The 25,736-nt window shown below is 42.2% G+C and overlaps 1 protein-coding gene across 5 annotated transcripts in view; it reads right to left on the reverse strand.

The window, feature by feature from the left end:
• Positions 1-25,736, reverse strand: part of SGIP1 (SH3GL interacting endocytic adaptor 1) — a 280,603-nt gene that overhangs the window by 234,008 nt on the left and 20,859 nt on the right. For all 5 annotated transcript variants that reach the window (XM_074265714.1, XM_074265713.1, XM_074265712.1 and 2 more), the window contains exon 2: positions 15,357-15,446. In XM_074265714.1, coding sequence (XP_074121815.1) covers positions 15,357-15,446 — 90 coding nt within the window. The remainder of the gene's footprint in view (positions 1-15,356; positions 15,447-25,736) is intronic.

Here is a 25,736-nt window from a genome sequence, read left to right on the forward strand (position 1 = left end):
TTAGGGAGGGAGGGAAGAAATTAACTGATGGCAAAAAAGGTCAGGGAAGGAATCTGCTCCGTGCTTGGGGGAGGAAGCGCGACTTAAAGAAAGCCACATGACACCTATGTTGTGAGTCAGAGAAACCAGCTATTCTTAGCAAACTTTGTTTATCTAGACCTCCTACCTTATTAATGAATAGCTCCCACAGAGAGGCAGTGAAGAGTTTAAATGATAATAATAAGAACTCACATTTATATAGCAAAGTTTACAAAGCACTTCATAGAAAGCCATAGCCTTATATCTGTTTAAGTGTATGTGTATAAAGGTATATGTGAGTCTATATGTATATACACATATACACATACACAACACACATATATGTATGTATATGGGTGTATATGAAGTATTTTGTGTATATGAAGATACATACTTATATACACGTGTGTGTGTATATATATATATATATATATATATATATATATATATATATATATATATACACATACACATGTATGTATATGCCAGGTGATATCTTATATATAAGCATCAACAACCCCTGTGAAGTTAATGCTATTATGAACCCATTTAATAGATGAGCAAACTGAGGCTGAAGTCAACTGTATTTAGAGCACTCCCACCCATTAACCTCCCTTGCATATTGCTAGGACAAGTATTATAATCCCTATTTTCTAGATGAAAAAAAAATGGAGGCTAAGAAAGGTTAAACAGCTTTTCTTCTAGTTACTCAGCTAATACTATATTTGTGTGATCTTGGTCCTTTTACACCCCCAGCCTCAGTTTCTTTATCTGGGAAATGAGGGGGATGCTTTCCAGGTTTAGATTGTATGACCTCTGTGACTCAGTTCTTTCATTTATAAATGAAGCTGTGGGACTAGATTATTTCTAACGTCTCCAATTAGATTTTATGAACAAATCAACAAGCATTGGGATATTTTCCTGGGGGTGAGGACCAGGATCTTCATAGTCTGAGTGTAAGGTGTTTTCCTTCAAATGTGGGGACCTTTCACTGTTAAGGAGTCCTAGCCAATGGAAGAGCCAACTCCCCTTTTGCAAAGCATACAGAACCCCATTGGATATCTACACTGAGATATGTGGGGCAAGGACCCCTTTCACGGAACCTTCCAATGGGAGGGAATTAGAATGCCCCGAAATCTGAATAGTGACGATGAGGATGAGTCTGGTCAGACGCTGTGCTCAGTGATTTACAATTACTATCTCCCTTGAATAGCTGTGCTTCAGATTCACCATACTTTCCAGCTAAATGCAACGTACCTTGGAAGGAAATATATGGAAAAACTCAGTGCTGCAAGTTTCACTAAGCCATTTATAACGACACTGTCGTCTTAGCTCATTGACATCACTCTCTACAATCTCCACTGCTATTCTCCACCTATGTAGCATAGGGCCTTGTTTTTCTCACTCTCTGGTCTTGGGGAGATTGTGTTTAAAAACCCAGGCAGGATTGGGGTATTTGGAATGAAACTAGTCCTTTCTTTCTCCCTCCTAGGTCTCCATCCAGGGCAGCTATGACACCACCTGCCCATTCAGTTGCCCATTCAGTCATTTGAAAAATAAAAAGAAGAGCAATAATTATTTCATTTTAGTTGATTTTCCCAGAATTATAGAATTAGACAGTTGGAAGGTACCATCTAATCCAACTTATACCCCCAAAATATGCCATTTTTGACATCCCAGACAAGTACTCAGATGTTTGAAGCCTTCCAAGGCAGAGGAGCCCACGACCTCTCAGAGCCTTCTGTTCCACTTTGGGACAGTTCACGTGGCTAGAATGGGTTTCTTGGCACCCAGCCTCAGTTGATCTCTTTAGATATTGTTAGTTCTGAACCTGGGGCTAAATGGGACAAGTCTAAATCTTCTTCCACGTTAATATTTGAAAAGAACTACCATGTCCTTTCTGAGTCTTCTCCAGGCAAAAAATCCAAAGTTCCTTTAGCCCATTCTCACACAGAGTGGACACAAAGCCTTTCTTCATCCTAGTTATCTCCTCTGAATTCTCTCCAGCTCATCCATATCCTTCAGAAACTGTGGTGTCCAGAACTAAACACAATACCATGTAGGCAGTCTGGCCAGGGCAGAATGCAGAGAAACGGTCACTTCCTATTCCCAGAAGTGATACCCCCCTACTTTAGCCCAAGATGATATTAGCTTTTTTGGCTGCTGCAGTACACTCTCAATCCACATGGAGCTTAAGATCCACTCAGATACCCAGAGATCTTTCACAATAACTGCAAGCTCGCCACGACTAAAACCCCATCTTCTACTTGTGGAGGTGATTTTTGTATACAAGCGTGAGATTTTATATTTGTTGTTGTTTGATTTCATATTGTTAGATTTGGCCCATTACGCTAACCTGTCACAATATTTTTGGATTCTTACTCTGTCATCTGGTGGGCTAGCCATCCCTCCCAGCTTGATGTCATCTGCAAATCTGTGTTTTATCCAAGTGTAGCCTGGGTGCCTCCTATCTTTCTCCAGGCTCCCTCTCTCCCAGCTGGGACTGGCCTGTTCATCCCCCATTGGCACCCATCTTTGATGTCCCCAGAGAGGGTCCACACTGCCTCAAAGCCTCTCTTGGGATCCTAAGGACACCATTGATAAAAGGATGGTGAATCCCTACAAGCCACTGAACTGTATGGACATGTTTCTCATTTACACCAAAATCAATCAGCAACAGTAACTATTGACTCAAGATATAAAACAGAAAAGATAAGGCAAAAGTGATCATGATCACTGCGTTAATCAGCAAAAGGCAAAGTCAGGAGTAATTCTTCAGTTCAACAGAGGCAAAAGCAAGGACAATTCAAACTCTGTTGTCCAATCATAAACTTTGGTCACACTGTTTAGAGAGGCGCAGGAGTATTCCACACCAAGCTGCCTCTCCACTAGGTACTCCCCTTCTAGTCTCTTCTGGTGGACAAAGCTTCTCTTCTATCTCTAGCTGAAGAACAGTGACGAGCACTTTTAGCTCACAGACACCCTTAAGAGTCTGCTGAAAGAGCATGATGCTTTTCTCCAGTCCATTGTGTTTGCTCAGTGCCTGGCAGATCCCAGAATTACAAAGCTCCTCCTCAGGTTGGCTCTCTGGGCAATGCGGATAAGCCCAGGCAGATCTTCACTCAGTGGGATTCTGCTTTTTCCAATCAGCTTTTTAGCAAACCAAGTCTCTTTTCTAATAATCACAGCTTATAGCAAAACTGATGCAAAGCCCCTCTTTCTAACCCTGATTTTATCTCTCAAACCCTTTAAGGCAAAAGTATACTCCTCAATGGTTTCTACTCTCAATTTGCAGATGGATCTAGAGAAAAATATGCTCAGATATATCTATAAACTGCAAGAGTTGAGGAATCATTTCTCTCTAATTAGCACAGCAGCTGAAAAAGAGCTCTCTCAGTAGATGAACCCTTTTTCTGACCAACTAATTAAACAGTGCTTTGTTTCCCCCAATAGGTTTCTAGGCAAAACATTTGAGAAGCCTATTTCACCTATTTCAGCTTGATTTTTTGATGACTGAATGACTGAAAGTCAGGCTCTTCAGTCACCCGTTTCAGCAGGGGGTGGGTGGGTGAATGTATGGGGTGCTCATGGAGAATTAGCACCTATGGAGTGAGAGCTTGCTTAGTCCTTTTCAGGACTGCTCATCCACTTTAGGTGTCTACCTGTCACCCAGCACTCCCCTGTGGCTCCAGGAAGGTGTAGCATGAATTGGTGGCCACCCCTGATAAAATTGTCTCGAAGATGAGTTAATCAGAGCAAGAGATGAGTGACCTCAGAAGTGAATTTTGGGTATGGCTATTCCAAGTATATGAAGACTTTACCTGATGGAATGGATTGATGGAAACACATTGCTCCAATGGCCAGCAGGTGCTGTGGGGTTCTTAGAGCTTGGTCAGACAATTAAGATCCTCAAGGCTTCATCGCCAGCTCTTTTGACTTTTGTCCTCTAGTGGACTTCAATGACCTTGGTAGATGGGAAGAAGACCGATGACTTTGGGCAAATCTGGATCAACTTATTTCCAATTCATGTGCAAGTCAAGATGTAAGCTATGATGGCTGGGAGCATCTTCTTTTGCCTCTCCTTCTATGTCTTCCCTTCCCAGATTCCTAAATATGCCCTGCACTCAGTTTACTCTCCTGTTTCTTTTTCTGGCTATCGCTTCTCATGAATTTTTGTTTGTAGCCTCTGAGTCAAATCATTGCCTCCTCATAAGCAGTGACTCATCTCTAACGATGTGAAAGGGAATCATTCCACTTCTTTTGAGGTATCTCTCCAGACATCCTTACACAATATTTCCACGGTCCTCAGTTTATTTATTATTTTTTTTAAGTTATAACAATCACATGGAATGAGCTGAGGGAAAATCATGTCTTTCGCTCATTGTTACCTTAGTTGTTATATTACCTCTACACAGCTCTCCTCGGGACAGTCTTCAGGACAATTCGCTGTCTGCTTGTCAGAACCTTCTACATCTCTCCTCAATATTTTGCCTGAGAGGCTTTTCTTAGATACGTCCCAAGTTGATTTGTACAGTTTTGCTGTCATGCACACTTAAGTCTGCCTCTTCGGCAACCAAAATTTCCACATATAAAACAAAACATTGGTTAAAAATGATAAGCCACGGGGACATCAATATTATACGAAGAACGTGACTCTTTCCAGCAATGAGACAATTCAGGCCAGTTCCAAGGATCTTGTGATGAAGAGAGCCATCTGCTCCCAGAGAGAGAACTGTGGGAACTGAGTGTGGATCACAACATAGCATTCTCACTTCTTTTGTGGTTCATTTGCATTTTGTTTTCTTACTCATTTTCTTTCCTTTTTGATCTGATTTTTATTGTGCAATGACATAATTGTATAAATATGTTTACAATATTGTATTTAACATATATATTTTGACATTTATAACATATATTGGATTGCTTGCCATCTAGGGGAGGGGTGGGGAAAGGAAGGGGAAATCTGAACACAAGGTTACGCAACGGTCAACGCTGAAAAATTATCTGTGTATATGTTTTGAAAAGAAAAAGGAAATACATGGTAAGCAGCACAGAGAAGCAGGGATTTTTTGCCATGTTCTTTAGAGATTATTGTATGCAGTGTCTCACATCCATAACAGCAAAGCCATTGAATTACTGAATAATAATAATAAATCACATTGAGGGAATACTTTTTTGGTCATTGCATCCCAGGAACCTGGAAGAGTGTTTGCATATGGTAGATGCTTAGTAAGTGTTTCATGAATTATATCACACTACTCCATCTTGGGAAGCAAGACTCCAATGACTCCATCTATATGAGAGCTCCAGTCATACTCACATACGCACAAGAGTCATTTTGCTACATAACAGAGTATAAAAATAAATCCATGGTTAAAGTGCAGAGAAATACAGGCAACTCAAGCAACTAAATATACTGATAAACAAAAATATGGCCACACAATCTTTTATCAGATCAACTAGACTATAAAGATTTGAGATTTTCAGTTAGCTCCTGGGACTGGCCACCATCACTCTGCCATCTCCCTTTCAGTGGGATGTCAGGCTCAACATGATTCATGCTCCTATCAACGTTTCTCTAGCAACCCTAAAGCCAGAATGATTCCCGCTCTTAGTCCATCTTATGGTGTGGTAATTTACTTTTATTTTTAGCTGTTAAAATGTTAGGATTTAGAAAGTTCCATATTTAGATTGAGCGGCACTGTAGAGTAATGGGAATTAGCCTGGATTGGGAATCTGGGAATTAATATCACAGCTCTCTGACATTCGATATCTCTATGTGGAGCCATACCTAAGGCAAAGCAAATGGTGCTTTCTCTCAGGGCACTGACACTTAAAAGGTGCTAATGTCACATGATATCTCATTACCATAAGGATTGACTGGATTTGATACTTTCCAACTAGGGTGAAGGGAAGACCCCTAAATCCCTCCCAAAGCCTTCCTCTCTAGAGACATCAACATTTTCCAGGTAACGCTTAATCTTGCATGATTCTACTCTAGGGAACATCCTTGCTCCTTGCTGGATTCCCCCACCTCCTGGTTTTCAACTTTCTTTTGTTTGTTGTCTTCTTCCATGATATTATATGTATTTTTGACAGCAGAGACCATCCTCCTTTTTTCCTAATTTTTATCGCTAGCATTCAGTACAGTGTCTGACACATAGTAGGCTGTTAGGAACAACACTTAATAAATGGCTACTGAAATGATTTGAATTGACATTTGGATTCCTCCAGAAGATAGAGATAACCAAACATAGCAATGAGTTAGCAAAAATAAAGATCCAAACAATAATAGCTAATAATAATTAGCTGTCTATGTGTCTGTGTGTCCATCTGTGAATATATATATATGCATATATATATGACTTTGAATATTTTTAAAGTTTAAGTATTATTTTAAAATTAAAAAAATATTTCAAATTTTTCCTATATTATCTCTTTTAACCCCTCTTAGATAGAGGATGTTGATACCCCCCCATTTTAATAATGAAGAAACTGAGGCAGACAGAGACTGAGTGCTTGCCTATGGCCATACAGGGATATCCAACATGTGATCTAGCTAATTCCAGGGGAGAGCTAACCAATGAAGCCCTTCCTGTTCCAAAGACTTTGCTCCTCCTCCGCTTGACCGTGCCCTGTTTCCTCTCTCTGGTTGTCCACAGGGAGGCCTTTCATGTTGCTTCTACCAACTGTGTTTTATGGGGCTTTCCCTGGACACCAGAATTTCTAGTTACAGCTCTGCCTGTGGGAGCCTGGGTAAGTCACATTCCAGGTGTCAGTTTTTCCATCTGCAAAATGGAGATAAATGGATTAGATTGTAAGCTCTTTGAGGGCAGGAGCTTATTTTTTGCCTCTTTTTGTATCCTCAGTGCTCATTACATAGTAGGTACATAGTGGGCATTTAATAAATGTTTATTGATTTATGAATGAATGAAGGAAACAAATTTATTACACATTTACTAAGTACTAATAACTGTACTAAGTTTTGGGATACAAATATAAAAGTTGAAACAGTTCCGCTCTTCTAGGAAGTTACATTCTAGGGGAGAGATAGTACACACAGCAGGTGGAGGGTTAGGGAAGGGATATTTGATCTGGGAAATCACTAGATGATGAATGGAACCTAGAAAGTCCCCTTTCCAGGGGAAATGATGGGGATGGAGAATTGATTATTGTTCTCACAGAAGAGGAGAAAAATGGGGGATGGAGGAGATACTTATTCAATGGGGTGATGGATGGGAAACCTGGTCCAGCCTAGGACAAACCAATCAAGACAGCTGGGGTAAAAGGGCAGGAGACCCTCAGCTGGGCTGATGGGGTCGCCCAGGGCATAGCTCTCAAGGTTCATAGAAGGGGGTAAGTGAGTACCTGAGTTTTATAGTCAGTGTGTTTGTTCCCTTTAGTTCCTGCAACTCAAACTTCAGTCTTCCCCTCTAGCAGCCAGTTTATAAACCGGGTGCATTCTGGAGCAGGCTCCTATACCTTCACGCAGCACAAGTGAGCCCATCCCCTGCCCTGATCTCCCCTCAGCGCGGTGGCGGCTCATCCTGGAGGTTGAAGCCTGGACCCATCTTTAGCCCCATCTTCTCCTTAGAGAAGCCTCAGCTTCCTGCCCACCCATGGCTACACCCCAGGGCTGGAGCTCGGACTGACCCCCCTTTAGCACTCCTCCTTGCCCTATGCTCACCATGGCCTGTGGGGAGATGGCTGCGGCCCCCAAGTCTCAAACGCAGATGAGAAAAAGGCAGACAAGTGAGTCATGACAATATCATCTACTTCTAGTTCCCAACTGAGTCAGGCTTTCAGTCCATGTGACAGGCCTGTGATGGAGCAGATGCTTTGGTGGCCCCTCCTACTCCTGCCTGTTCCAGGACAGCTCCCATCTGGGTTCTGTTGACAAGGTGCCTTCTGGACACTTGCTGCTGAGCACCAGGAGCTTATGGCTCCCTGAATGAGGAGGATTTGCTTAAAGCCGCCTCAATCCACAGGTTTCCTCCCCTCACCCCCTCTCAGGTCAGAGCGTTAAAGCCTGGAGTATTTTTGGAAATGACAAAATCAGCCAATGGACTCTCTGCATTTCCCCTTGTGCCATTTGGCAGCAATCTGCAATCAGAGCCTGACTGAGGCTCAGCGTTCCTAGTGATGGCTTCCAAATCAAAATGCAGAGAGAGAAGCGTGTCTCTCACATGGGCACATGATCACACTGCGTGGCTCTAACTCAACCGAATTAAACAGAACCGACAGATTCAAGGTCTGCTACAGGTGATGTGCCGCCTGGCCCCTAAGGGTCGGTCTTGAGGCTTCCCGAGGTGCTGGTGTCCGAGGGAGGACACGAACCTAGGTTTTCCTGCTGCCCTTCCATATGCTGCTTCTCTTTGTTGGGAGGAGATAGATACATAGATAGATAAGAAACAGACAGAGAGAAATGGATATGGATAGGTAGAAAGAAAGATAGATAGATTAATGGATGGATGGATAGATATAAATAGATAAATGAACGGATATGTATAGATAGATAGATAGATAGACAGATGGATAGATATAAATAAATATATAAATAGAAGGATGGATAGATGGATAGAAATAAATAGATAGGTAAATGGATGGATGGATGGCTAGATAGGTAGACAGACAGACAGATACATGGATAGATATAAATAGATATTCATATATGCAAACATACATGTGTATATATATATATATATGTACATATATTTTGCTTTGTCATGTTCAGTCACCTAAGCTCTTTGTGATCCTATTTGAGCTACTCTTAGCTAACATCCTGGAGCAGTTTGTTATTTCCTTCTCCAGTTCATGAGGCAAACAGGATTAAGTGACTTAAGCAAATAGGGTCACCCAGTTAGTGTCTGAGGTCGGATTTGAACCTGGGGAGAAGACTGTCCAAAGCCTGGTGCTCTATCCTCTGCGCCAACTAGCTGCACCCATGGACATGTGTAATATACTTTCTATGTTTAGGTAGTGTGTGCAGATAGATATCCCATATACACAAATACACATGCATGTCCCATATTTGTGTATATACATATAAGTATGTATTGTGTGTATATATGTAGACACATATTTGTATACCTCTACCTCTCTTTCCTCTATCTGTATATGCAATCCTATGTATATATACATATATAGACATACACATGCATTATGGATATGGACACGTGCATAAAATATATCATTATTCTTGGATACACACTTGTGTACATGTTCTTATACAATAAGTAGCATTTTAAGAGTGGCAAAGTATTTTATAAATATTGTTGCATATTTGTCTTATTATCCTATTTTACCACTGAGGAAACTGAGGCAGAGATTGAGTGACTGACCCAACATCCCCCAGCTTGTCAGCATCTGGGGTCAAATTTGGACTCAGTTTTTCCTGACTTCAAGTACCTTTAATATCCCTGAGCTACAAGGGTCCTTCCCTATAGTGAGTAAGTGACAAGGGAGGTCCTGAGGGGAGGCGATGCCCAGCCTTTTGGCCCTGGGAATAAAAGACAACGGCCTAGTTCATGCCCCTGAGGAGATTGTGGTCTAAATTTCCATCTACTGTGAATGGACAGGACAAGAACACAGGTATGAAGGGAAGAAAGCATTTATTAGGCACTTATTGTGTGTTAAGCACTATGCTGAGCACTGGAGATGTATGTATACATTACATATCCTAACATCGGTGTATGTGTGTATCCGTGTATTATCCGTGTATCCACAAACGTGCATGTAACACATACACACAATCCCTGCCCTCAGGGAGGTTTCAACCTGGTGGATGGAGGCAGCCCAAGAGGGCAGAGAGGGCTCTTGGGAGCCATCTTTCGGTTGGGAACATTCAGCAGAACCATGGACAGCCCCTCCTTTCTGAAAGCAAAGGCAGGGTTGATTTGGTTATAATTTACAAACTGCAGAAGGGGGGGGGGTGCGTCTCTGAGTCCATGTGGGGCCAGCCAAATGCTGGGCAGTAGGAAATTAATTGTTGTTTGGCCAAGGGTCCTCCTGCCGTGTCATGGAAGGCGCTCATGAACCAGGGTAGTGGGTCTCAGAACCACACAAACTGGGGCAGCGGGTCTCAGAACCGCACAAATTGGGGCAGCGGGTCTCAGAACCACACAAACTGGGGCAGCGGGTCTCAGAACCGCACAAATTGGGGCAGCGGGTCTCAGAACCACACAAACTGGGGCAGCGGGTCTCAGAACTGCACAAATTGGGGCAGCGGGTCTCAGAACCACACAAACTGGGGCAGCGGGTCTCAGAACCACACAAACTGGGGCAGCGGGTCTCAGAACCGCACAAACTGGGGCAGCGGGTCTCAGAATCACACAAATTGGGGCAGCGGGTCTCAGAACCACACAAACTGGGGCAGCGGGTCTCAGAACCGCACAAATTGGGGCAGCGGGTCTCAGAACCACACAAACTGGGGCAGTGGGTCTCAGAACCGCACAAATTGGGGCAGCGGGTCTCAGAACCACACAAACTGGGGCAGCGGGTCTCTGAACCACATGAATGGAGGCAGTGGGCCTCAGAACCGGCATTTTGGAGTGGAAAGGGTTAAGCCCCTGCAGCATAAGCTCTGGTTATCCAATGAATGGATAGTTGGATGGATAAGATATAAATAGACAAATGGATGGATGGATGGATATATATATATATATATATGTATATATATATATATATATACACATATATATATACACATATATATATATGCACACATATATATGTAGATATATAGGTGGAGCAGGGGGTGCAGTCTGGAGTCAGGAGGACCCCAGAAATAAGAGACAAAGACGGTCACCCCCTGATCCCGAGCCCAGTAGATGCTGCTGGGATCCTTGTGCATTAGGTGACTGATGGATTCCATGTATATTTGAAAAAGTATAGAGTGCCTTCAATTGCAGGGTGCAGTCAGAGGGGGCTTCCTGGAGGCATCCCCAGCCATGCCAAGTACTGAAGGAAGAGAACTGGTTCTTGACACAACCAAAGCCTCCTAGAGCTAGTGGGGGCCTCAGAGGACATCAATCTGACTTTCTCATTTTACAGATCACAAAACTGGAGTCCCCCCGAGAGGTTAAAGGAACCACCCCCAACAGTTATACTGACCCCGAGGGACAGCGTCTAGATTGGAACTTGGGCCTTCTGCCTTCAAAACCAGCCATCTTTTGACTCTGCCATATTGAGCTACAGAAGGCAGAATGAGACTAGGGAACATTAGTCCAGTTGGTCATCCAGTGAAGTGAGCAGAGGGCCACAATGCCTGAGGAGGAGGCTTTCTTTGTGCCCCTTTTGGGGCAGCCCAGCATGGAGGTGGCTCGCTTAGCCCACGGCAGACTCCTTTCGGAGTACTGTGTTCATTTCCGGATCCCGTGGCTTCAGGCAAAAGCTGGTTAATCACCCCTTCGGAAGACAGTGTTGAGACCATTTTTGTCCTGTTATGCGTCAAATTAATTAATAATAGCTAACAATTATATAGCACTGTGTACCAGGGGCAGTTGTGGAGTTCTTTACAATCATTAGCTCATTGATTCTAACAATAAACCTGATGTACTGTAGCTCTGGTTACATGACCCCCTTTTACAGATGAAGAAACTGAGGCAGAAAAAAGTGAAATTGCCTTGCTCAGGCTCACCCAGCTCCAAGTGAAAGAAGCTGGATTTGGATTCAAATGTTCCTGATCTCAGACCGGCTCAGGCGGCCCCTGGCTGTTCCTACACATGACACTAACAATGTGTCCAACCACAGAATCACAGAATCTCAGTATCAGTGACTGCTCAAAATCACATTTTGATTTGCTTATTATTATTATTATTATTATTATTATTATTATTATTATTATTATTATTATTTTGCTAAGATAATTGGGATCAAGTGACTTGCCCAGGGTCACACAGCCAGGAAGTGTTAAGTGTCTCAGGTCCTCCTGACATCAGGGCTCTATCCACTGCCCCACCTAGCTGCCACTGATTTGCTTATTATTATTGATGATTATTATGAGTATTAGCTAAGTCTGTGTCTCAGATAACTCATGGTTGATCCTGTGCTCCCAGGGACCAGCTAACGAATCCATTCTCCTCCTCCCCCAGAGAATCCTGCCCTACGCTATCCCTGACAAGTCATCCAGCCTTTGCTTGTATAGACTTTCAGGGATGGGGAACTCATGATGTGCCACAGGAACCCAATGCAACTGGAGATAGCTCTGATCTTTAGGGTATTTTCCTTTATCTCCAACGGAAACTTGCTCCTTCCTCACTCTTCCCTAGTGTTCCAAGGCCTGTCCCTGGGAACAAGGAGTCTAATCTCTCTTCCCTAGGACAGTTTTCCCAGCCTGCTGCAAGGCCAGACAGTTAAGAGTAAGAGACCCAGGGTTAGTCCCTCGGCACGTTCATCAGCCCCAGCTGCAATGGATGATAAATCTGGGGCTGGTCAGCACCCTCCGGCCCTGCCCACACCCAGATTGCAGAGCGCCACTGATGGCTGCCATCTGGCACGCTAAACGGGGGTTTGTTTACTTCTTCAGAATAAAGACATTGCATAAAACGGGACACACCTGTCCGTCTCATTGCTTAAAATCTGTTAAAATATGGAGGCGCCCCTGTCCTGTAACGGTCACTCAGGACTCAACCTGGGAGTCTTCTTCACCTCTTCACTTCCCTCCTCCCCCCAATACCCAGTCAGCTGCCAAATCTTGTCTTTCCTCATAACAGCTTAAGTCCATCTCTTTCTCCACTCAAGTAGCCAATATCCTGGAATAAATCAGCATGAAGGCTGCCTTGTCTCTCTTCCGCTTCCCTCCCTGTCTCTCTTCTCTCTTCTCTCTCCTCCTCCTCCTCCTCTTCCTGCTCCTCCCTCCCTCCCTCCCCCTCCCTTCTTTCCCTTCCTCCCCCTCTCTCTCCCTCCTTCTTTCCTTCTCCCTCTCCTTTTCTCCCTATCCTTCTCTCCCTTCCTCCCTTTCTCTCTCCCTCCTTCTTTCCTTCTCCCTCTCCTTTTCTCCCTATCCTTCTCTCCCTTCCTCCCTCTCTCTCTCTCCCTCCTTCTTTCCTTCTCCCTCTCCTTTTCTCCCTATCCTTCTCTCCCTTCCTCCCTCTCTCTCTCCCTCCTTCTTTCCTTCTCCCTCTCCTTTTCTCCCTATCCTTCTCTCCCTTCCTCCCTTCTTCCCTCTCTCTCTCCCTCCTTCTTTCCTTCTCCCTCTCTTCTCCCTATCCCTCTCTCCTTTCCCCTCTCCTCTCCCTTTTCTTTCCTTTTTTTCTCTCTCCTCATCCCCCCCTCTCTCTCACCCATCCTTCATTCAGTCTCTAAAGTGCAGATCTGACCACAGCTCTCCCCTACTCAATAGACTCCCAAGATTCCCTGTTTCCACCTCCTCCCCAGCAGCTTTGTCTCCCCCTTCCCTTTCCACATTCCAATCCCCCTTCCTCTTCCTTTGTCATGGGGGTACATAACCCTTTTTTTCTGCCAAGGGCCATTTAGACATTTATAACATCATTTGGGAGTCATACAAAATTATCGAGTTACAGAATTCAAGGCGGGGTTACTGTAGCCAGCTTTCAGCTCATCACCGCCGGGGGCTGCCTTAGCCAGTGATTTCGCCAGCCTTGCACAGCCAGTGGGCTGACATCCCCATTCCTGCTGGCAGGGATGATCTGCTTTTCTTGTGTCTGTGTTCTTAGTGCTTAGCAGAGTACCAGGAACACAAGCAGATCCCAGAGTGGTTTACCATGTCCTTCTGTGGCTTATTTTACAGATGAGGAAACTGAGGCAAACAGGGTGAGGGGATTTGTCCAGAGTCACACAGCTAGGAAGTGTCTGATGTCAGATTTGAACTCCAAAGAGGAAGCTTCCTGACTCCAGCCCCAGTCTGCTATCCACTGCACCTCCCAGGTGTCCACTGACTTTATGTACCATATGAAAGCTACAGTGATAACGTCCTTGCTTCCAGTGGGTGGTAACATATGGCGTCAGAGGAGTGGAATTATACTTTGTCTTTCTCTGGCTGGGATCTCAGAAAATTCAAATATTCTCTTTTGGCCTCAGTTTCCTTTTTTCTCTCATCTATAGAATGGACTCCCTGACCTTGAAGTTGGTTCCTTTATTTTTTTTTTAATTTTATTTTTTTTATACTTTTTATTTACTAGATATATGCGTGGGTAATTTTGCAGGACTGACAATTGCCTGAAGTTGGTTCCTTTCAGATCTAACTCAATCAGTGATCTCATGATCTACAATAGATTCAGATCCTATATTTTCTGTACTTTTGGGTCAAGCCCCCACTTTTCTAGATCTCGTCTGTCCAAGAGAAAGGAGTGGACAAGATGGCGTCTAACATCCATTTTAAACTAAATCCAGTGTTTCTGTTCTCTCCTTAGAGGGGAGAGAATTGAAGCCAGCACAATTCAGCCTTGACTTAATTAATAGGTAGAATGTAATGGAATACTGTTGCATCATAGGAAATGATGAAGGGGTGGTTTTAAAACTACCTGGGAAAGATTATTTTTACCTTGCGAGTACAATCCTTCCTTTGCAACAACAACAACAACAAAATTTGGTTCTGCACAATATATTGTACCTAGGATATACTATAAGGTATTTAATATGTATGGGAATGCCTGCCATCTAGGGGAGGGGGTGGAGGGAAGGAGGGGAAAAACTCAGAACAGAAGGGAGTACAAGGGATAATGTTGTAAAAAAAAATTACCTATGCATATGTACTGTCAAAGAAAATGTTATAATTATAAAAATTAATTAAAAAAATAAAAAATAAAATAAAACTACCTGGGGAGACCGGGCTAAACAACGAAGGACGTGAGAACTGAGAAGACAACTGATACAGTGACAATATCGTAAAAATAAATAATTCTGAAACATTTAAGAACTATGATCAGTGCAATGATCTACCACGTTCTGGAAAACCAGGGACAACATCCCCCCACACAGAGAGGATGGACTGAATATATAGAGTGAGACATGTGGCCAATGCGTGAATTTATTTGGCTTGATTATGGATACTTGCTATGTATTTTTTTTCTTTTAGGGAAAAGAGAAAGATGAAGAAGAGAAAGAAAACCAAAAGCGTGTTGAGTGAAAAATAAATAAAAAACTGGGTACAATTCAGAGAGTCTCAAGGTCCAGAAGCACACCCTTTGTTCCCCACACTCACACCCAGCTTCGCTTTGAATCTTATAATGTCTGTCTTGAGACATTACTGCCATTACTTGAGACAACTGCCATGAGGAACGTGAAGCAAAAGCCACATTCTAAAAGATCCTTTCAAAGACAAAGGAAGATCCACTTAACCAGAACGCTAAACGGTCGGGGCAGAAACCTGGACGTACCTTGGAGACTGGCCGTCATGTTTTGCTTGGTTTTTTTGGTGACATCTCGGATATCATCCCTTCTGGTGACGGGCTTCTTTCTTCTGAAAGCTATGGGCAGAGGGGGAAACAGGAAAGTGATTTCGAATGACACGACTGAGGTCTTGCCCTCCTACTGTTTCAGGAGTCACTGCCTCTCCTCGTTGATGCTTTAAGACTCAATGTCCGAGTAGGGCATTTCCCACATTTTATGGCGGAGACTCAACAAGCTTCTTGTTATTATTCTATTTTGGGGGGGAAGGGCAGACTTATCACCTTATTGATTGGTTAAAAAAATTAGTGTCTTATACACATATACAGAAATATGTAAATATATGTACATATGTCCTCTCATATGTCATTTATACATGCATGTCATGTGACATCTATGTGCAATGCTTTGCTTGCATTGCGATGTGTACACGTGGATATATGTGTAGACATTGTATGGATAGATCAGATCTGCCATGTAGTCATGTATTTATACGTAGTGTGTGTATGTGTGTACATATATGTATATAGCATTGCGTGTTGTGTACATATAACATTTGAAGGCAGCTTGGTGGTACAGTGAATAAAGTACCTGGAATTAGAAAAAGTCATCCTCCCCAGTTCAAATCTGGCCTTAGATAATTATTAGCTGTGTGACTCTAGGTAAGTCACTGAACTCTGTTTACTTCGGGGGTCCTCATTTTCAAAAAGAGCCGGAGAAGGAAATGGCAAATCTTTTTAGAATCTTTGCCAAGAAAACCCCAAATGGGGTCACAAAGAGTTAGCTATGACTGCAATAAATTAATAACATATTTATGTTTGTGTATGTAATAAATGTATTGCATATATATATATATTTTCTAAAAGTTTGAATATCTAATAAAAATAACAATCTAATGCAAACTGAAGAGAGCAGAGAAAACTGCATACATTTTCTGCCAAATCATGTAAAATGAATAGCAAAGACATATCAAGTAGATAATGAAAAAGGAAAACAATCCCCCCCCAAATCAAGAAATAACAGAGCCATAAAGCGATGATATTTGATGGACATGCATAAATAAAGCAGGGATATCAAAACCAAAATAAATGTGAAAATTAATGAAAAAGGCATCCATTTGACCTCTTAGGTATCAGCAAGATCTGTGGGGGGAGACCCATGATTGGAATGTGCTTATAAAAGGACATAGTTTGTTTGTTAAAAACAGAATGAAGAATTGCATTAAATAGTAACAAGTTATGCTCATATGAGGAAATCGGGGACCAAAGTGGGGCCCTTTGGAGAAGGCTAAGCAGAAGCTATATTGTCACCAGACTATACTATAGATCAGTGGTCCTCAAACTTTTTAAACAGGGGGTCAGTTCACTGTCCCTCAGACTGTGGGAGGGCCGGACTGTAGTAAAAACAAAAGCTCGCACTCTGTCTCCGCCCCTCAGCCCATTTGCCACAACCTGGCGAGCCGCATAAATGTCCCCAGCGGGCTGCAATTTCATTTATTCAGATAGTGCTAGGAAAGCAATATTACTTTTATCTCCCTATCACACTGTCAGTTCCTTGAAGGTGGGGACGAAGAGTTTAGGGATGTATTTCTAACTCATAGTGCAATATGTGATATACAGTAAGTGTTTAATTAATTCTTAATGATTGCCTGAATAGAGAACTCTCAGTGTCTTTCCCCAGAGTGGAACAGTTATAATCTCTTGTCTTAATAAGCTCTTCCTTCAGTGACCAAGAAAGCGGAAGGGGAGCTCTTATTCTGGGCTTGATTTTGAAAAGAGAGGAGAAAGTCTGCTCAAGAGAAATAGGGAAAGTAGCTGTTGGAAAAGGGAAGTCAAGGGATGGTGCTTAGCGCTGGGGAGAGCAGATTCCTCTGAGTGCAGAGCATGAATCGGCAGGATTCTGTGGGATGGCAAATGGAAAATGCAATGGAAAAGTAAACCCAGAAGGGTTGGAAATTATGAACGCACCCAACAATGTCAATCCAATGAAGAGTTGTTCAAACAGACCGAGCTTGGTCAAATCATTTACCTCTGTTGTGCCTCGGTTCCCTCCTTTGTTAAAAAAAAAAAGGGGTGGGGGTTCTGAACTTGCTTGTCTGAGGTCACGACTGCCCTAAATGCATGATGATCTCTTGTTATCTTTCAGCAGTGTGTCTTTGACATGTTTTGTGCCTAAGAATTCGTTCTCTTTCCTGCCTACCCAAGCTGGGGATGAGCCCCCTGGCCTTGTTCTTAAGGCCGGGGTCACCAGCTCTGGACTGGAAATCTTTTCAGCTGGTAGGAGCCGGTACAATGTTTACTCTGCTGGCTCAGACTTTGAGAAGGCCACTAGGGCCTCCTCTGTGTCCTGGAGAGACATCACGGCAGGACTTGAATTTTGCACGTTACAGACGCAAAAACTGAGTTTCGCAGACATGAAGTGACTCGTTCAAATACATGGTGACTGCGCCTCCCACCCAGCTCTCCTTTAGCTGAGGAACCAGCGCTCCAGTCATCACCCCACAGCTTCAATCTCTGGCCATTCTCCCATTCTAGAAATTTTGTGGCTCCCTTTCCATCTACTTGACATTTAAATCCCAAGGCAACCTGACTCACCCTCCCTTTCCCATCTTCCTATATACACCTAGAAATACGCCAGGGACACGTTTAACCTGCTCGTGAGAGAGCCCGTTGTTAAATTTTCAATGCAAGCATTTACACCTCAGAGATTGGCAAAAGCCACCCGCCAGGACTTGAGTTAGTGCTTTGTTGATCGATTAGACACAAGAAAATGAAGGAGAACTTTGATAATGCAGATTAAACTTAAAAGCTGTCCTATGTAATTTTCCTCGGACAGCCAGTTAAACATTGGCTAGTGCCTCCAATTTCTCTCCATGGTCCAGTCCAACCGGCCTTGCTTCATTCCCCACACCCAAGACTACATCTGCCTTCTCCATTTCCTCTGGGGGGGACCCCACTGCAGGCTGACTTTGGAGTAAGTTTCAAGGGAAGCTCCAGAGACAGGTTTTGGGTTTTCTTGGGCCAAGACCGCCCAGGACAGACGCTACCCCCTGGTCCTTTCCATTCAAGAGTTGGCCAAGGGAATCCTGGGAGAATCCGGCCCCACCCGCCAAATGCTTGGGACACAACTAACGTTGTCTGCACACTATGGAAGCATCACACCATAGATGCTGCTGCTTGTGTGTGGCAGGGGATGAGATGGGAGGGAGTAAAGAGCAATTTATGGGCTGGGCTGTGAGCAGGTGCTTTCTTAGCGCTCCACCTAGTGTCAGATCTTGGGAAATACGTCCGTTCAAAACCTGAGGAGATTAATGCTGATATACTACAAGAGTGAAAGAGGGAGGGAGGGAAAGAGAAAGACATGGAGGGAGGGAGAGAGGGAGAGAGAAAGGGAGAGACAGACAAACAGAGACAGACAGAGACAGAGACAGAGAGACACAGAGAGACAGAGAGAGACACAGAGAGACAGAGAGAGACAGAGAGACAGAGAGAGACAGAGAGACAGAAAGAGACAGAGACAGAGAGAGAGAGAGACAGAGAGAGAGAGAGACAGAGACAGACAGAGACAGACACAGAGAGAGAGACAGAGAGAGAGACAGAAACAGAGACAGAGAGAGAGACAGAGAGAGATAAAGACAGAGAGAGAGACAGAGATAGAGAGACAGAGACAGAGAGAGAAGAGAGGAGAGGGGGAGAGTGAGAGAGAGAGAGACAGAAAGAGAAGAGGGGAGGAGAGGGAGAGAGAAAGAGACAGAGAGATAGAGATAGAGAGAGACAGAGACAGAGAGAGATATAGAGAGAAAAGAGAGAGAGAGAAAAGAGGGGAGAGAGGGGAGGCTCAGAGAGAGGGAGGGAGAAAAGAAGTACAAATTCTGCTTTAGATACTAGCTATGTGAATCTGGGAAATTCACTTAACCTTTCTTAATCTCATTTCCTGATTTGAAAAATAGTGGAAATAATAGCATCTATAAGAAGACTATTGTAGGAATCAAAAGGAAAAAAAAACATAAAGCATTTTGTAAAAACATTAACATGCTTTATAGATAATGTTTTTTAATATTATTCTCATCCTTATATCTGTAATACATATCCATTGTGCATTAAAGAAGATACAGCTTAGCATTTTGCTAAAAAAACAAACAAATAACTAAATAATAAAGTCAATCATATCGTAAGCACTTCAGCAAACCCTGGATACAGTCAATAGAAAAGCTATGGACCTAGAAGTTAGGAAGATTCCCTGAAAAGGAATGCCTCTTGAGAAGCAGGAAGGGTTTTGTCTCTTCTCCCTTTGAATTTGCCATGTCACTTTGAAGGACTCAAGGTTAGAAGGCCGGTTGAGGAGCAGGGCATCTTGGAGAAGAGTGCCAACTATGGCTTCAAGGCAAAGTTGACTCTGGCAACCAAAGGGTTAAGTTGTGGGAAAAAGCAGACTGGCAGAGACAGGGAGCAGCCTTCTGATTAGACATATTGCACCTGAAATGGAGGATAAGTGGGTTACTAAGGACCCAGAAAAAACTTTTTAGGTTGGCAGATATTTTTAAAATAATAAGGTAAAATATTGGTGATGAAGCAGATATATGTGAGTTATCCTGGCCACATGTTCCTTTCATGTGTCCTTTTTATTACCCTTGTAGTCTCAAGTTTGATCACGTACTTCTGCAGACTCCACATTTGTCGGAGTGTGTCCTAAGTTTAGAAGGGGAATATTTTGTAGCTGTGATTCTTACTGCAATATTTCAACAATAAATGCCTTTTCTAGGGTCTGATGGCCGGCTATTTTGTCTACTGGATGACTATTAGTGGCAATCATATTGATGGGGGCTCATGCGTGTAGTATTAGGAGACTACACGCACAGGTTACACAGAATATGGGAGTCCCGGTCATTCTCTGGATCCTTAAGTAGGAGTAGGAGTTGGGATAAGTAGCCTAGAAGGCGTCCTCCACTAGGAATCACAAAAGCAATGGAGATCCCCCCTTCACTTAACTTATGTCTTACAGGATGATACAACACGTATACAGACAAGTAAATACAGAATATAGACAAAGAAAATACATAGTGATGGTGGGGATATCACCAACTGAGCAATCAGGACGGGGAAGGACATGGAAGGACATGGAAATTGAACTCAGCTTTGAAGGAAGTCAGTCATTTCAAGAGGTAGGATGAGGAGGGAGGGCAGCCCAATTGGATACATGGAGGTAGGAAAAAGGAAAGGACCCAACCAAGGAGCTCAGTTTGGCTGGCATGAAGAAGTCACAAAGGATGGTGCAGTACAAGATGGAAGGGCTCGAAATGTCAAACAGAAGAGTTTGGATTGGCTCCTTAACACAATGAAGAAGAAACTATTGAAACTTCTCAAAAGGAGGGTCATGGTTGAACTTGTACTTTAGAGATATTAATTGGGTAATTAATTATGGCTTTGATAAATTGGAGGAGAAGAGGGGAGCAATTAGGATTTAAGTGATGTTGGCTAAGCGGGACTAACAAGACTTGGTAATTGATTGGATATGGTGACTGAGGGACAATGAAGGATGACAATAACTCTTAGGCCGAGAACCTGGTTGGCTTGCACATGGAGGCTATTTTCAAGAGAAATAATAGCATTATGAAGAGAAGTGACTTAAGAGAAAAGATAATGGATTGGGTTCTGTTTTGGACAGAATGACTATGGGACAGCTAGGTGGGTATTTCCTTCAGGAAATTAAAGAGCTCAGAAAAGAGTTAAGGGCTAGAGACATAATTTAGGAATTATCCTCACTGAGAGAATAAGACGTTTCCAGCAGAGAAAAGAAGAGGGTTCAGGAGTGAAGCCTATGGTCAAGCAAGCTGAAGTAAGCCGGGCCAACTGGAACTGACTTGTGAGAATTAATTGTTAACTTTTCATTGTGAGCACTTACACCTCAGAAATCAGCAAACACTATCAATCAAGGCTCACTTTATTGTTTTATTGATTGCCTAGACGTTATGGAGTGATGGAGAAAACATTAATAATAGTGATTAAACTTAAAAGTGTGCCGTGTAAACATCTTTGGGTAGGGAGACCTACTTGTTAAATATTTACCGGCACACCCGTGTCCATGCTGCACCCAAACATGAGGAGTGAAACATGGGCGTTGGTCTTTTAAACGGGATGAAGAAGTAGAAATTTTACTAGTAAGATGAGAATCACTACAAAACAACATCAGCAAATTTCTCTCCCAGGGACATAGAGAAGGAAGGATGTGGTCGGTGGTTATAAATTCTGCAGAGAGATAAAAAAAGATGAGGACTGAGAAAAGGCCATTTGATTTATCAATCAAGAAATTATCTTTGACCTTGGAGAGAGCAATTTTAGTTGTGTATATGGAAGCTCATTTATAAGCTCTTGGGCAATAAACAAACAAATGCCCAAAGGATATGAATTAGCAGTTCTAAAAGGAGGAAATAAATTAATAACCCCCTGGAAATGGCTCAACCTCTCTACCAATCAATTAAATGCAAATTAAAATAACACAGCCCAACATTCTCTAGCAATCAATTGAATACAAATTAAAATAACACTCAGGTATCAACTTACTCCCCCCATCATACTGACAAACACATTTAAAGTAATAAAATGCAATGCTGGCAGAACTGTGGGAAAACAGGTACATTCATTCATGTGTTACGGAATTATGGTTTGGTATGATCTTTTGAGAAAGGAGTATGGAAGTGTAAATGAGTTCCAAAACTTCATGAAGAAGGATTCTGTTACTAGAACAATGTTTTAAGTATGTTGTTTCAAAAGAGAAGAAAAAGGAGCAAATTGTACAAAAATATTCATAATGGAAAAACCCTAGAAATATTCCATACAATTAGTGACTGAATTAATGGTGATATACCTTACAATAAGTCTCATTGAGCCAAAGTAACTTCCCAAAATGAATCCCTCCCTGAGATTCATCTTTTCCATCAGCATCAGGAGGAGTTGAGGTAGCTGGTTAAAAGGAGACATCAGGCATAAGACCCCTTCCAAGTGCTGGAGGAAGAGCTCTTGCCTGGAGTTTCTATGACTTTGATTAAAAGAAAATAAACTATCCCTAGGGTGGGAGTGGTAGGAATGGCCACCAACTGTAGAAATCGCTTAGTGAGCAAAAGTTTTACAAGCTGGAGGAGTGTGGGACGAAAAGCCAGGCCAAGAACTGGCCATTATCCCTGGGGGAAGCGGATGATTTGCAGGTGGGAGTGGGGTATAGCATGCATGTGTGTGATGTGTTTTATTCAACATTCACTGTGGTCTTCGTAGGGCCACGTGAAATCCACCAGGATTGGACTTGGGATTTGTTTTTCCTTTTCTATTTGGGAAATGATTTCTTGAATTCTACTGCGGCATAAGTCAGTGCTGAGGCTCTGTAATCATTCTTTCCGATAATACGATAATTGGACGTTTTTATCAGATTGGGGCTGATTTAGGTGACTGCTAAGATCCCTTCTGAATCGCAGATTCCACAATTTGGTGACTGTTCCATTTTCTAGCCCATTTGTCTCCATCTTTTCCATAAGAATGGCAGGAGATATTTAATAGCTGCTCTGCTAAAATCTATGAAAACCAGATCTCTGAGAGAGTAGAACTGAGACGGCAGAGTAACAGGAAGCAGGATAATGAGTTTCACCCCTGAATTCCTCCAAACTCATCTAGAAAATGGACTAGATTTAATCATAATGGGGAAATCTGAGAAATAGTCAGACTTTTTCCCCCCAGCCAAGGTGAACATAAAGATATGGTTCAGGGAGGCTTCCGAGTGTGGGGGACTGGGTCTGACTAGGAAGGGTCCATTCCAACACAGGGGGAAGATGTGTACCATGTTTATATGTGTATTGTCTCTCTTTTCCAATTCGAGGTTGGAGAGGGAGAGACAGAAGTGCTTACTGGTTTAAAAAACATAAAATTTAATTTAAAAATCCCCCTCTCTCTCGGGCATTCCCTTGATCTACCTCAGATCCCATAAAAAAAGGAAAATCAGGTAAATTTTGCCATGGCCTGTGTTTGATGACTCCATGGATGGCTCTTTGCAGCCGCTGCTTTCTTTTTGAAAAGTTCTCTCAAATCTGGGTCACTTAATTGGGGGCTCAGGGCTCTTGGAGGCAGACATATGCAGAAAGAGAATGTTAGTCATGGGATGGACATCCTGCTTGGATTTGTATTCTGTCCCTGATGCTTTCTAACTACGTGATGAAAGACACTTCCTAGACTCAGTTTCCACATCTGTAAGCTGTGCAGCTAAATGCCAACTAAATGCCACAGGGTGGATAGAGCGACAGTCTAGAGCTATAGGCTCATCTTCCTGAATTCAAATCTGGCCTTGGACACTGTGTCTTTGTGTAACACCTTGTGATCTGGGCAATCCGTGTAACCCTGGGAAAGTCACTCAATCTCCCAGCCTCAGTTTCTCCATCTGTAAAATATGAATGATAAACCTATAGCAGTTCAAATCTAGCCTGACACTAACTACTTGTATGACCTTTTTGCCTCAGTTTCCTCATTTGTAAAGCACTTAGTAAAACATCTGCTAAGGAACAAATGACATAACAAATGAATAATGCTTTGCCAATCTTTAGGGATGATACAGATGCTAGCTATTATCCCAACTAAAGTCTTTCTAAATCTAAATGTATGCTCCTAGGAATTTGGCTGTGGTTCAGTAATCCTTGCTGTTTTGGCCTTTCCTTTTCATTTCTCAATGGCCAAATATCTTGGGTTTTGAAATTCCAGAACCTAAAATTACCGGCTATTGATGTTAGCTCAAGGGAAGGACTGGGAATAAAGGAAGTTTAACTTTTGCTTTCTTGTCTTCTCAGCCTATTCTGCTTCTCTGCACATCTATTCAAGGATCACATGCTCCTCTTTTATCTGGCTTGGGTTATTGGACAGGAACGCTAGGAGGTGAGCCAGGTCATGCTGGCAACCCCAAAAAAGCAAGCCATGGGAGAAAAGTCTATTTTCCTAATGCATTTTTGACCATCCCAAACTAGACAAAACATGCTTAAAACAAGGCAAAACCCAAATGAATGGGTGGTTTGTATCTACTTCCAAAAAACAGCAAGGAGGTGAAGGTCAAATGGCTCTAATTTGTTTGAACAATGGCCACATGAATCAAATCCCTTCCAAATTAGAGTCAAGTCCTAAAGTAATTTCCCCTTGGGATCCGACACTCTACTACCTGTCCACTATTTACTGCCCAATGATCTTTTGGTGGCTGTTTAATTGTTTGGTCATGTCCAGCTCTTTGTGACCCCATGGATTTGTCCTTGGGTTTTGTTGGCAAAGATACTGGAGTGATTTGCCTTTTCCTTTTTGAGCATTTCCCCATTATAGAGATTGAATTGAATTGAAGAATAGAGGACTTGTTCAGGGTCATAGAGCCGGTAAGTGTTTGAGGTCAGATTTGAATTTATGAAGATGAATCTTTCTAATGCCAGACCTGGCACTCTATCCACTGAGTTTTATATATATATATATATATATATATATATATATATATATATATATATATATATATATATATATATATATATATATATATATATATATATATATATATGTATATGTATATGTATATATATATATGTATATGTATATGTATATGTATATAAATATATATATATACATTCACACACACATATATATATACATATATATATATATATATATACACACACACATATATATACATATATATATATTTTTTTTTTTTGTTTGTTTGTTTGTTTGTTTGTTTGTTTGTTTGTTTTTGCTGAGGCAATTGGGGTTAAGTGACTTTCCCCAGTGTCACACAACTAGGAACACCCACAATACATTTAACTGTCCCTCAACTGGTGGATATCGTCTTTTTTCAGTTCTTTGCTACTTTAATAATAATAATTAATAACAATAAGAGTACTTCTTGGACTCTGTTGAAGAGCTTCTTTAAATCATTGAACGACTCTGGGTCTCTCTGTTTACCAATGGGAATCTCTAAGTCAAAGGGCATCTACACTTTAGTTGTTTTCTTAACAAAATTCCAAATCACTTTTCAAAGTTGATGAGGGATTTTCTATGATGTTGGAAGAGAGCGCGGTTTTCTGAGCAACGGAGAAAACTTTTCTTCACCAGAGCCCCCTGTATCCTCTTGGCATTCTAGTCTATTCAGATTTTTCCATCAAATCAACAACTTTTGCTCATGAAGCTATCTCCTGTTCTCTGGTTTCCAACACTAATCCCTCCTCTTGTGACCTCTGGCCCTTGACAAATAATTTTTAAGTGATTGCCTTTAGGGTATGACTCAGATGTACTGAGATATTTTGAGATAGACAAAAGATACTGAAATAAAAGTCAGCTCTTATCGGGAAAGAGAGAAAAATTGGGAAA

The sequence above is a fragment of the Sminthopsis crassicaudata genome, chromosome 4, assembly GCF_048593235.1.
Source record: "Sminthopsis crassicaudata isolate SCR6 chromosome 4, ASM4859323v1, whole genome shotgun sequence".
Taxonomy (NCBI): Eukaryota; Metazoa; Chordata; class Mammalia; order Dasyuromorphia; family Dasyuridae; genus Sminthopsis; species Sminthopsis crassicaudata.